This window comes from Populus nigra, chromosome 10, assembly GCF_951802175.1.
Source record: "Populus nigra chromosome 10, ddPopNigr1.1, whole genome shotgun sequence".
In the NCBI taxonomy this organism is placed as follows: domain Eukaryota; kingdom Viridiplantae; phylum Streptophyta; class Magnoliopsida; order Malpighiales; family Salicaceae; genus Populus; species Populus nigra.
In genome coordinates this window covers 15490627-15504071 of record NC_084861.1, presented here as the reverse complement: position 1 = coordinate 15504071, position 13445 = coordinate 15490627, and the positions used below count along the sequence as shown (strand labels likewise).

Sequence of the window (13445 nt, the reverse complement as noted above, 5' to 3'; positions counted from 1 at the left end):
TATTTATTAATTACCAAAAACAATATTATATTTATCAATTATCACAAATGGATATTGGGCCAATTGGGTTCGGTGGAATTGAATGGTGTAAGGGCTTTTGAATATCTTCTTGTTCAACTAGTTTGAATTTTAGTTGGTGTGAAATTACATATTAATATTTAAGTTCTTCAATCTTGGAATTAAATTTTGTTCCGTGAATATTTGAAAAACAATTTCTATTCAAAAAATGCCTGGATTTATATATAAAAAAATCATTGTAAGAAAATTCTAGATTGAAACCAATTTTGTTATTGTAACAGTATTGTATAATTGGCTTTTTGAGATTTATTGTGATTACAGTAAATATATTTTATTATTCAAAATAAAACTATTGAAGATCACTTCAATGATTAATGTGATAATATATTTATTTGAAGAAAAAAAACTGCTATAAAACAATAGTGCAGTTTTGAAAAAAAAAGGAATATTTAATATACTTATGGATTATTTTTTATAGAATAATGTAGTTATGCTTATTATATGCATGGTTGATCTAATTTATCCTTTTAATATTTGATTTTTACTGGCTTTTATTTAATATTTGGACCAACATAAATCCTGGTTTTCAATGACAACTTTGATTTTATTTATTTTTCTCAAACAAAATAATAAGAAGTCATATGTAAACCATAAGATTTTACTAGAAAAAGTTTAATAAAAAAAAAATTTATCATCGGGTAATTCAGTTGGTAACATTGTTTATAAAACTTACATTGTCATTAAATTATTTGATTTTTTTAATTTTTTTCTTTTTATATCTTATGGGAATATTCTTCTCAGTGTTAAGTGATTGAAAAATTCAGTCATGTCACTGTAATATACTGGAAAAAAATTCTATTAATATTTTCGATTGTATTAATTACTAATTTTCTGATAGGGAGACAAATGCGAGTGGTTGAGGAATATTGTACAGGTGCGAGTGGTTCAAGTAGTAATTATGTTCCCATGGCTTTTGGTTATCATGGACAGCCAGCTGAAAGGAACATGTGATGACGATGATGATGGTGTAATCTAAGGAATAGGAGGCAGAGGGGGGACAAGGAAGAAAAAGGAAAAGAAAGATCAGTCCTTCCCATCAAAGGAATCGTTCTTGTGGCTCATCTCCCTTTTTTTTTTTTTCAACTAATTTGAAAATACTGTTAATTATATAGGTGTTTAAAAATGTAAAAAATTATAAAAATGAATCATTAATGTGTAAATATGAAATTACTTGCAGGAGAATATGTAGGTTGCTCATTGGGATTTTGACTGTAATTAACTACGTGCTTGATGCAAGAGAGTACTAAAAAGAGGACCATATAGATCTTTGGTTACATTGTTGTTCGACAACAAAGTATGTTTTTTAAGGTGAGTTTGCCTTTAACCTAGCAGCATCGCAGTTTCAGTTGGAATAAAGCGAGTAATTCCCATTCTTTGGATGTCCTGTCCTTGCTTTTCTTGAAACCTTTTCAACAGGAAGCAGGTAGTCTTGGGGAGCATTTTGGGATATAATATAGTCTTTTGCTTTCTCAGCTAAACAAGAGATCGCATGAGGAGAGGATACAAAAGAAGTTGACGTTTTAGGGTTTTGTGGAAACTTTGCTGCCAAATATAGAAACTCTTGAACTAGTTTGAGTCTGGTGAAAGATGCGAAACATGTGGAGTAATATTCGCAGCAGCGGAAGGCTATCGACAGAAGAGATCAATGAGGAAGAGGAAATTCCAAGACTGGACATATCTAAGTTTCAAGCAGGAGAAGAAGAGACTGATTTTTTTATGTATGACTGATCCTTTTGAGGATAGATGTTGCGATTGTACCTAAGAAGAACATTGACATGGCAAATAGAGAGTTGAAACGGCCTGTAGGTCAGAGCTGCCAAAAGAAGGTGTAACAGATGCTCCTATTCCTATTTTGTGCAAGTTTTCTTTTCCTAAATAAGATAATTCTGATTGTCTACAGGAGAAACAATACAAGGAAGCCCTGGAATCTTTCAATGAAAAGAACCAAGGAAAAAGCTCGGCTAGGCACAACTTTCTCTGATTCTTCTTCATTTTTTTATCTTTTTCTTGGCGGCTGCTGACTGAGAGTGAAAGACAAGGGATGAAGAAGCTGGAAGAACTGAACAAGATCATGGAGTCCAAACGCTGAATATCTCTGCCTTCTATGATCTCACTGCGAGTTATTGTATTCATTACGTTCTGATTTTTCCTTTCAAAACTTCTTTTTTTTATGTGCTTCGTTCAATGATGTTGTGTTTCTTCATTGAATTTAACCTAGTTCAAGCTAGTAGCCAAAAGCAAGCCCTGCGCTAAAACCATAAAGGTCTGACTTAAATGCAAAGAAATGCATGACCATGGATCAGGGCTTGATTAAATTCATTGTCTTTGTAAACCCATTTTAGAGATTAAGGAAGTTAGGGGAAAGCATGTTTGATCCACTTGTAATTCATGTATTATGAATCAATCAAGAAGAAAATTATATCTTATCTTAGGGGAAAAACAATTGGCTTCCACGACTCACAATTCAAAAGCCCTTATGATTTATAATCCTTAGCAGTATAAATTATATAATTTCACGGTGATTCAATCAATTGTTACTTCCATATTTGTTCGATCAATTCACAAGAAGTTAAAATTTAAAGTAATTTTTTTGTGAATTAGAAACGTAATCAAGCCGAATATGTTTCAAACAGTCACATTCCAAAGAAAAATAATTTAAAAAAAAGTAATAAAAAAGAGAGATAAAATTATGAGACAGAGAGTTATTGACCTACTGGTTTACCTATCATCTGCTTTCGTTCACCCAAAGTAATGTAAATTTTCCAGTTTGAAAGAGTTACCATGCGATACAAACTCCTACAACGATTTTGACACAAAGGGCATTCCCGAATTGTTTTTCAATCAGATGAAAGCTGTTTGTACTCTTCCAGCAACTTTGGGATATCATCCATACGCAACTGAAATTCCACAATCAGCAACGAGCATGAGATTAGGGAAGCATTAAAGAGAAGCACGAAGACTGAAAATGGATAATGGTGATGTTCCATATAGGAACTCATCACACTTAGGAATCTTCACAATGGGCATTCATGTATTCATTCTACAAACTGATCTTCATTGAATAAAGAAAAGAGTTCATTTGGTATTGTCTGGTAGAACAATATTTAATTGCATGTTATGTTCATTAGTGAGGTGTAGTAATTGATCCAGCACCCTTATCATCTGATTTACTCAAAGATTTCCAGCATTATCCATGAAACTTAAGACGTGTCTAAATCCTCTAAAATTTTGCATAAAATCAACTAAAATGACAAACAAGAAGCACATTGATTTACACAACTCGTACCTTAGAAGCACTTTTAATGTGATAAAACCGATGAGAGTCTTTCCCAGGAAAATGAGATTCCACGGGGGTTAAATCAGCACCACCATTTGCTCTGTCACAGACATACACAAACTTCAAGATGAATGCACAGCTTTTTACATAGGCAACTTGAAGATTAACTGAGGATCCACACTGCTGGCAACTGAAAATACTACTAATTGTAGACCACAACTACTGTGACATTTTGAGACAAGTGAACTGACAAATACATGCTGAGGATCTGGTCATTCTTACAAGTAATGGCGAGTAATCAGGCGTTGGTAATCACGAAGCAAGGGCCCTAGCTCCTTGAGTTTTACTGAACTTGGTGCGGACTTCCTCCAGTGGTCACGGACTGCCTGAATTTCCTTCTTCAATCACAGAGAATTTTATAAGTGGAGTATGCAAAATACTGAAATCATAAAATACAGATAGTTGGGAAAAACCTGTCCATTATTGGAAACTTCATCTCCAATCAGCCCTGAGGCAAGTTCAAGAAATTCTCTGTCTTCCAGCTCATCTACAATTTGAAGCCCAGAACTAGAGACTGAAGCTGAAATTTCTAGTCTCTTTTGTAATTCTAATATAGCAGATCCTTCGCTTTGGCTTTCCTGTGAAACATTTTGCAGGGCATTCACATATTTAAGGGGAAAATAAACTGACCTGATCAATACATGATAAAATAACAACAGTAAGTAAAATTTTAAAGTCCTAGTGTGTATTGATTCCTATTCAGAGCTTCATTTCGGATAGTACAGGCAGTCAAACTTTACAAATGCCAAACATAAGAACTCACGAAAAATTCCAAACTGCACCTGTACCATATAATAAATTTCGAATTGAACCTAGGTTGATTCTGAAAATTGGAACTGCTTAAGCTAATAAAGCTGATACTAGCTAACTTAGGTTAGTCTAATCAAAAGGCAAAAAAAAAAAAAAAATGAGATCCTTGGGGAGCTACTTGACCAAATGGCTGTTAAGGAGTTTAGAAAATTAAGGAGCTGAGATGGGCCATTGCCTTTTTACCTTGCGTGAATGGACACTATCATCCTTATTTTGTGGAAGAGCTTCTAGTGGAGATCGTTTTGCAATTGGGTCCCCTACAAAACAGATAAGAAGGGGCAACAAAGTAGCAACGTTATTGGCTACATAAAAAATCAAACCCTGGACAACAGAAGAAACTGATCGATTGTACTCCAACACAAATCAATGATAACTTGAATTCGTGAAATTGTTTAATCCCGCAATCTTGCTCCTTTCTCATGTGATCTTCTTTTGCGAATCAGCATTTTGTCAAATGTCTATATATAGTATGTTCCTCTTCATTCATCAGAATTGCTAAATTCTTCTTTTGTTTCAAATATTGCTTTCACAAGACTTAATTATGTTTTTTCAATAACAAAAAATTGTTTACTTTGTTCAACAAATTGTGAAAAAAAAAATGAAGAAGATTAACAATTCATTAACAAATCAGAACACATAACTCCGTCTTCTATTAGTAAATCTGGAAATCCTATATTAGTTTTCTCGTATCATTTATGGTTCCATGCCATAGTTGTTGGCTCTTCACTCGCATGCCATGGTTGTTAGGCCTCTAATAATTTGTACAGAAAACTGGAACAGAATAAACTTCGATGCATAGAATAATTGATAACTCAATCGGGGAAACCCCAAGAGTAAAAGGGCCATTTATGACTTAACCACAATCAATGGAGTTCAAGGACATTCACATTACTTAAAAGTAAATCTAGTACCTTCTGGAACCAACCACCATAAATCTCCAAAAGTTGACTTCCCATCAAAGCCTCCAAATAACAGATATCGTGAACCAACACATGTCATAGAGTGGTATGCCCGAGCAGGAGGAGGATCGCCACTGGTAGGTAAGCGCCTCCACTGCGCAGACACTGAAGAAGGAACAAACAGATTTAAACAAATAGTCAGGAGAAGAAAAGGTGCATAGGAGGCAGAGAAGAAGTAAAACATTTCAAAATCACCTTGTGGCAAAGAATGGTGAAACAGGAAAAGAAAGAAGACAGTGATTACCACACACACACAAATAGTGAGGGCCAATCATTTGGATCAATAATCTAGAAACTTTTCCAGAGTATTTTTCATTATATAACTATATCCAACAGCAGTAGCAGGTAAGTCCAATTATATGGTAAGTCCATTCACAATTATCAACACCTTCAATTATTTATATCTTACACTATGTCTAAAGAGTTCAAGAAGGAATTTCAAGAAGCACATACCCCTGTCTAAAACAATGCAGTCGTTGAAATAAATGTCATAACGACTCAACCAACCACCAGTACCATGCCCTCCAAACAGCAAGAGCTGAAAAGATAAAGTTTTAATAGCCAGAACTGCTAACTATCAATAGAGAACTTTCATAAAATGATCAATTCATCACATAAAAGACTAAAAGTCACAGGCCGATCAGTGCAATGTGGCCATAAAATTACTTGCCAAGGAACATGGGTATTAGAAGTTCAAGAACATGTTTCCTCGTGAAATATATACTTGAAGGTGAACTGTAATTTCTGCTACCCACAAACTTACTACACAAACATGATTGCATTGTGTAACAACAGAAACAACCCCAGAAATTATACTACTCAAAATACATTCTATGTAATATTAACACATACATGCAAATTGAGGCAGAGCAATAACAAATAGCAGCATGTAAAAAAAATTGCGCAAACGGAATAGGAACAAATGCAAATGTAATTACATAGTGCCCTCCAGAAGTTACAGTATGACCACAACGAGGAGATGGTGCTTGACCGGGAAGCTTCAGCTGTGTCCACCCTGGTGTTTCATTCTCTTCCTTGCACAACAAAAACATAAAATTAACTCAAATTAATTGATTGACAATACTCAAGAGTTAAGCAAAAGTAGAATGTCTAAGGGAAAACTTTCCAGCTCTTGAGAAAACAACAATCGTATAATTTAAAGAAATGACTAGAACATGGAACTTGCAGCATCTTATATAAAAGAATGGACCAAAATGACCAGAATAGAATATAAAAGTTTGGTGAGATAAGGAGCTTTACTATGCACAATCTAAAGCAGCACTAAAAAGTATTATCTAAAATATAATGGGTGAAATGTATATGAATCTTCAACTAAAGATGCTGAAAAGAGTTGATGCTCAACCTTCCTCAATAAGACCCTTCAGAGCCCATAAATCCCCCATGATTGGTCCGCCACCACCTATCAAAGTTAAGAACCTTCCAGTCAGTTAGGAGTAACTTATATGAATTGAATAATGAAACCCAATTGTCAAACAAAGATAAACAGTGCTGCATCACCTCTTCCACCATAGACAAGCAATCGTTTCTCAACCATGGTAGCTGTATGGCCACATCTAGGTGGAGGCAATGTTCCTGTAACTGCCAGCTCCATCCACTCAAGTGACACTATTTAAACAAGCATTCTCATAAAAACACAATAACCGAATTTGAAATAAAATAAAAAGTCTCCCTAATAAAATGTCAGTAGACACAGGGAGAGATTCCAAAGCCAGAGAGCAGAGAATTCACTTGTGTCCAGGACATAGATATCTGACAACCACTTCTTGCCATCCCAGCCACCATGCCTGCATTAAAAAATATTTCTCATTAACTACATCTCGCTGTAATGAACTACACAATATACTAAAATACCTACATGACAATCTTCCGGTTTCCAATAGACGAAGCTGCAGCAAAATCCCTCGGTGAAGGCAAGTCACCCAAACTGGTCAACTCTGACCATTGCCATATCTCTGAAGCAATTATATTCAAACCATTACATCACAAATACGTAAATTCACAAAACCCCATTTCACTGATGAAACAAACTACCAAACCAATAGCACAAATACATATATACATTCATCCTTACCGGTATCAAGAACCCAAAAATCACCCAACCTGGACATCAATCAAACAAATACCATCATCAATCAAGACACAAATGGTGCACACTGCGGCGTTACAGACAAGATTCGCAATGCACAAACCTTTTATTACTGAACCGGCCACCGAAAATGAACATATTGCAATCAATAGAAACAGCAACATGAAATGCTCTGGCACTAGGTCCCACTTGTCCATCATCAGACCCACTTCCACTACACTCTGGCTTAAACCATAATTTATTCTCTAAACAACAAATCAAATCAACACTAATTCAGCACTTGATAACTCTTTTCAGACAAAACAAATTTTATGACAACGTTCAGTACCCAGATCATAAACTGTGATGTCGGAGAGAAACTTCTTGTCGACAAGTCCACCAAACACAACCAGCTTCGATTTTCCGACAATAACAGCGGTGTGACCACTGTTTTGTAATATAGAAAAAATCACTGGCTCGATCAAAAAAATTCATTAAAAACATCGAGACAGAGAGAAAGAGAGAGGAGTACCTGCGAGGTTGAGGCAAGGTACCGGAGAAGTCAGAGGGAGAAGCTTGAATCCAGTAATACATTTTGGCTCTGGCTATGAAGTTTCTGTTGGACTGGTAAGTGAAGAAAAGAAAGAGAGGGGGATCAAACTGAACTGCTGTTGATCTTGAATTTCTTTTTTACGGGAATAGATTTTATTGGGAGCTGGGCTATGCCAGCCAAGCCCGGATACCAACAATTTAATTAAGAAAAAGGCTTTCTGTTGCCCAGATATGAAGCCTGGCCCATCAATAATCTTTGAGTCAAATATAAATTATTACGGGTCTTAAGCTTATTATAAACTTTCCTTTTTTCCTCTAATTAAGGTGTTTTCAGATTAGTTTATACGTAATTCATCAATTTATTGTGTAATTGTTAAACCTTCCCCAACTAAGCGGGTTGATTTGATATCTTGCTCTGATATAACGTGTCTAAAAATAAAAATAAAAGTGTTTTTATTATGTTCTAATATTTTAAAATTTAAAGCTTGATTTAAATTGAGTTTTTAGTTAATAAGCCTCGATATATTTTATTTATCTTTATCATGAAAAATAACCAAATTCTATCCATACCAGGCAAATATTAACAACTCACTCGTATGATCCGATATTATTGCTTAATTTATACTTTGTTATTTAATTTCAAATCAAGAATAGCAAGAACATGGTGTCTTCCTTTATTGATTAAAGTTTTATTGCAGACACAATAATAGCAAATGTGGGCTCCAAAAAGTTGGATTGGACCAACCTAAAAGGGATTGTGTGTTTTCCTGCCAACAAGATGAACCAAATCATTTACTACCTCGTCTATTTCTTGGCCTGCCTTATCTCTTATGCAGTCACTCAATTCTCTGGCTTTCCTCCTCAGATGCTCTCCTGTTCTCTCCCCTGCCAAATCTCTGATCACTCTTGCTACCTCTTCTCTCTCAATTTTACCATTCTTGTCTCTCTTGATTTCCAAACCAACTCCTATCTCCACTAGAAATTCAGCATTCAGAGGTTGATCAATATGCATGGGCATAGCTATCAATGGAACACCAAATTTCATGCTTTCCAACACAGAACCCCATCCACAATGGCTCAAGAATCCTCCAATGCTAGGATGACTCAAGATTCTCTTCTGCGGAGCCCATTCCTCAACTATCAATCCCCTTTCTGAAACCATCTCAATGAAACCCTCAGGCAAGGCTTCTCTTGCACTGATTTCCTCTCCTCGAGGAAACCTAAGGACCCATATAAAGTTTACATTGCTGAGCAATAGACCAAGTGCTAGCTCTTCCCTATCCTCCTTTGACAGATAATTCTCACTGCCAAATGCAACATAAATGACTGAAGAACATGGGTCTCTCTTGTTAAGCCATTCCGTGATTTCAGTTTTTTTATCATCTTCTGCAATAGGGTCTTGAACAAGTGGACCGACTGGCAAAACCCTCTTCATGGTTACAGCTGAAAGATCATCTAAGTATTTGCCCTCAATCTCTCTCAAACTCCTGACCAACATGATTCCAGAGGATTGTTCCAGGTGCTGAAGAATTCTGTCTTTAATAAAAAGAAAATCTTTCGCAGAATCTTGAATAACAACACCTGACTTCTTGAAGGCATGAACTGCAACAGAATTTGCCTTATTGCCACTAATCACGAACTGAACAGTTGGGATATTCAGTGATAAAGCCAGTGCTGGAGCCCATGGTTGAAAGAAATCACAAATTAGAAAATCTGGCCTTAATGTTGTCAAAATGCTGGAGAAGCTACTGCTTGCCGTATCAAATGCTTGCATCAAGTTTCCCAGGAGATGATTCGGCAGACCTTTGGTTGTGTGGTAATGAGGAGGAAGGTCAGGCGATGATGGAAGATGAAGCTCTACAAGCTGTATTGAAGGGAAGTTCATCTCCAGTAGGTTTTCTTTGATATGGCCAAGGTTAGCAGGCGATGAACAAAGATAAATGTAAAAGTTTCTCTCAGAAAGCTTCTTGGCTAGCTCCAAGAAAGGATGAATATGACTATATGCTAACCATGGAAACATTAGAACCCTCAAAACACTCCTATTTGTGGCATCCATATGGGCTTGGTACTGCTCTCTTGATTTTGCCAATAATTTGATGGACAAGAAATACTGAAATAGTAGAAGTGTGGGGATAAGGCTATGGCACCCTCTTGTTTGTAATTTTTTCTTGTATTGCAGTACGTTCATACATTTAAAGAAGAATTAAATGTATGGACAACAAAAATACTGTGAAAAATATTTTTTTAATGATAGAGTTTGGATATCAAGTTTAGTAAAATATTTAACAAATTATGATGATGTATGCAAATCCATGTTGAATCTTTTTGATAATGACATTGTTTGAAAAAAAAAATTTAATCTTCCTCAAAGTCAAATAAAAAAACGAAAGCAAAAGGATATAAAAAAAAAACTTAGAGATATAAGTATAAGAATTTATATCTTTATTTTTTTCTCGATCAAACACATTTTATATATATATATTTGTTTTTTCTCCTGCCATATTAATAACCAAATACAATATCGAAGATTGAGATTAAACAAGGTTATGGAAGGATTGGCAAGCTTTAATTACATTTCCAAATTTCTGGTCCAGCTATATTTTTCTTGCTTTCAATTTGTCATCTGATGCTTGTTTTTTATTGATGTAGTATGGTGATCTAAAGTCAGGTGCGAGATGAACACCGAGTTGAGTGGGTCAGTAGCACAAAGCTACTAGTAACTACACCCAGACATGTTCATCTACTTCTCCTTATTCAGATCCAAAGCTTGACTAGCAGCTGACTGCAGAATCAGACAAGATGAGATTTATTTTGGAGGAGGAGGTCCAGAGCTCTGACTAGAGAGGTTTATTTGCTTCCCGGCCACAAAGTTTGACAAGCTCATTTACTACCTCATCCATATCTTCATCTTCTTTGCCTCTTATTCTCTCTCTCAATTCTCTGACTTTTCTTCTCACCTGCTCTCCTGTTTCCTCCACGACCACTTCTCTGACCACTTTTGCAACCTCTTCTCTTCCAAGTTTGCCGTTCTGCTCTCTCTTGATTTCCAAAGCAACACCAACCTCTTGTAAGAGCTTGGCATTACATGGTTGATCAACATGCATAGGCATGGCTATTATTGGAACACCGGTTTTCATGCTTTCCATTATAGAACCCCAGCCACAATGACTCAAAAACCCACCTATGCTAGGATGATCCAATATTCTCTTCTGGGGAGCCCAGTCTTCAATGAACAATCCCTTTTCTCCAACCATCTCAACAAGCCCCTCTGGCAAAGCTTCTTCTGCACTTATTTTCTCTCCCTGAGGAAACCTGAGGACCCATATAAAACTTACATTGCTAAGCAGCAATCCATGAGCTAGCTCTTCTCTGTCTTCCCTGGACAAGTAACACTCACTGCCAAATGAAACAAACAAGACTGAGCATGGGTCTTTCTTGTTGAGCCATTCTATGATTTCTGTTTTCTCATTTTCTTCCTCACTAAGTTCCTGAACAAGTGGACCCACTAGTACAATCTTCTTCATGGCTAGCACTGAGAGTTCATCTACATATTTTCCCTCTAACTCCCTAAGACTTCTAATCAGCATGAGATTACTGGATCCTTCCAAGCATTGAAGAAGACGATCTTGAAGCGTGAGGTTATCGTTTTCACAATCATATTCATGTGGATAATTAGACCGCAAGGGGAGAGCAGTGCTACCTGATATCTTCACGAGATCAAGCAGAAAACAGTAAGGCATAGCAGCACTAACCATGAACAGAACGGTTGGGATTTTAAGTGATAAAGCCTTTGCAGGAGCCCATGGCTGTAAGAAATCAGAAATGAGCAAGTCTGGCTTTAATGCAGTCAAGATTCCGGAGAAGCTACAGCTTGACATATCAAGGGCTTTCATCAAGTTGCTCAAGAGATGTCGGGGCAGACCTTTGGTTGTGTGGTAGTGAGGAGGAAGCTCGGGCAATGATGGAAGATGGAGTTCTACAAATTCTACTGAAGCTTCTTTCTCTTTGATACATGCAAGATTAGCGGGTGTTGAACAGAGGTAAATGTAAAAGTTTCTCTTTGAGAGCTTCTTGGCCAGCTCCAAGAAGGCATGCATGTGACTATAAGCTAACCATGGAAACATTAGAACTCGAATATTGCTCTTACTTGAGGTATCCATCAAGATCAACCTTGTGATCTTTCTTGATTTTGGGCTGGTAGAAGATGAAAGTAAAGTGAAAGAGGAGAGGGGAGTCTTAAAAGGAGCTGAGAATAATCTTAATTTTTCTAACCAAAGTCAAATCATATCATTAAAAGAGAAATGTATAGCTTCTAGACGAGGATAAACAATGTAGATGTGCGGAAAAGTCTGGCAAAACTTTCAACGATGGATCATTTTTCTCGGTGCTGATCAATACCACTTGCAAACTATTAAACTCAGGTTTAATTATAAGTTAGATTAACTTGGTTAATTTAACTCAATTAAAAACAATATTTAAAAAAAACATATATAAGTTGACACAATATAGTTTTTCTAAAGAAAAAAAAAATAAATGATTTTTTATTAAATTATAGATTAACTTGTCTAGTAGATTATATTTAATCAGATTAATTTACACCATGTTTAATTTAAAATTTAATCCATATTAGATTTAGGTTAATTAATCATTAAATTAACTGAGTTAATCAACTAAACTTACATTTAATATTATGATAGATTTTAATAAAAATGTTTAACAAGCACGATGATTGTTAGGGACTATGTGGTCTTTAATGGACATCTGTCACAAAATAGGACCATCCCAAGCAGGCCTGCACAGAGAGCAGACATTATTCTATCAATTTATTTATTTTTATATAGAAAAATTTATTTCTAGGATCTTGACTTTAATTTGAAATATAAAGGTGGGTGTCTGGTTTAGATGATAGCTATTATGAGTTTTTTATATATATTAAATCTTTAAATTTAAATGCATGATTAAAAAGAGATTTTTTAAAAAAATAAAAAATAAAAAATACTAATCTAAATATAAATTATAAAAATTATATAAAAAAATAATTTAATTAAAAAAAATAATTTTAAAAAAAGTCAACCATGTCAAGCCAAAGCCCGTTGATCTATTTTATTAGGGCTGGCTTGCCATGGTAAACCGCCCAATTCGATCTCGGCTAACCAAAAGAGTCCCCAAACTATTTTATTAATTTGTTCATTAGTACTTTTAAAAGTTTCTAGTTATCTCTGTGTTCATATTTATACTTGAAAATTTTGGTTTTTTTATGAAAATTTCTTTTTTTTTTGGAAATTAGCTCAATTTATTCTTAACTTGTCTCTAAAAATCTAATTATTCTTAATTTATTTTTATATTTTTTAACATATATTTCCATCTAAACCGATAGAAATGCACTTGTATAAAAAGTCAAATTTAACCAAATCTATTAGAAAAAATAATTTAAAAGGAAGAATCATGATTTGGTGTTGATCATGGAAGAGCATTTTTTCAATTTGAATAAAAAGGTGTTTAAAAAAAAACTACTCATTTAGAAACTGATTAGAAGCCATTATACTAGAAAGTATAAATTAAAGAAAGACAAGATGAACTAATTCCTAAGAAATTTAGACGAAAAAGCTTAATCGATAAATTC

General features: G+C 35.1%; 3 protein-coding genes and 1 long non-coding RNA gene across 5 annotated transcripts; 1 reads left to right on the top strand and 3 right to left on the bottom strand.

Moving 5' to 3' along the window:
- Positions 1 to 979: 979 nt before the first annotated feature.
- On the top strand, positions 980 to 2504 carry LOC133704189 (uncharacterized). Its single transcript, XR_009844012.1, has 2 exons — positions 980 to 1386; positions 1495 to 2504. It is a non-coding gene; the product is annotated as an uncharacterized LOC133704189 (long non-coding RNA).
- Positions 2505 to 2699: 195 nt separating this feature from the next.
- LOC133704188 (protein GLUTELIN PRECURSOR ACCUMULATION 3) lies at positions 2700 to 7955 on the bottom strand. Of its 2 annotated transcripts, none has more exons than XM_062128963.1 (16): positions 7803 to 7955; positions 7620 to 7717; positions 7395 to 7536; positions 7277 to 7305; positions 7061 to 7157; positions 6934 to 6989; positions 6703 to 6810; positions 6548 to 6604; positions 6123 to 6214; positions 5638 to 5722; positions 5137 to 5289; positions 4409 to 4482; positions 3829 to 3993; positions 3638 to 3753; positions 3365 to 3455; positions 2700 to 2975 (listed from the first exon to the last, which is right to left on the bottom strand). In XM_062128963.1, the coding sequence occupies exons 1-16, from the start codon at positions 7862 to 7864 to the stop codon at positions 2916 to 2918; spliced, it is 1485 nt and encodes a 494-aa protein (XP_061984947.1). In that variant the 5' UTR covers positions 7865 to 7955; the 3' UTR covers positions 2700 to 2915. The 2 variants fall into 2 exon arrangements, with proteins under 2 accessions (XP_061984947.1, XP_061984948.1); XM_062128964.1 differs by having other exon boundaries at positions 3638 to 3750.
- A 612-nt stretch (positions 7956 to 8567) lies between these two features.
- On the bottom strand, positions 8568 to 9878 carry LOC133705797 (UDP-glucosyltransferase 29-like). The gene has a single exon (XM_062131179.1). It carries the CDS (start codon positions 9876 to 9878, stop codon positions 8568 to 8570), a length of 1311 nt encoding a protein of 436 aa, XP_061987163.1.
- A 419-nt stretch (positions 9879 to 10297) lies between these two features.
- LOC133704199 (UDP-glucosyltransferase 29-like) lies at positions 10298 to 12020 on the bottom strand. Its single transcript, XM_062128980.1, has one exon. The coding sequence runs from the start codon at positions 11980 to 11982 to the stop codon at positions 10660 to 10662; it is 1323 nt and encodes a 440-aa protein (XP_061984964.1). The 5' UTR covers positions 11983 to 12020; the 3' UTR covers positions 10298 to 10659.
- Between the last annotated feature and the right edge of the window lie 1425 nt (positions 12021 to 13445).

Bases quoted from the DNA above. Each gene is read 5' to 3' on its own strand.
- LOC133705797 (XM_062131179.1), bottom strand. From the start codon at position 9,878: ATGGATGCCACAAATAGGAGTGTTTTGAGGGTTCTAATGTTTCCATGG.
- LOC133704188 (XM_062128963.1), bottom strand. From the start codon at position 7,864: ATGTATTACTGGATTCAAGCTTCTCCCTCTGACTTCTCCGGTACCTTG. The intron at 7,537-7,619 runs GTACTGAACGTT...TTTGTTGTTTAG, and splicing joins CATCACAGTTTATGATCTGG to AGAATAAATTATGGTTTAAG. The intron at 3,754-3,828 runs GTTTTTCCCAAC...CTGTGATTGAAG, and splicing joins AAGTTTCCAATAATGGACAG to AAGGAAATTCAGGCAGTCCG.
- LOC133704199 (XM_062128980.1), bottom strand. From the start codon at position 11,982: ATGGATACCTCAAGTAAGAGCAATATTCGAGTTCTAATGTTTCCATGG.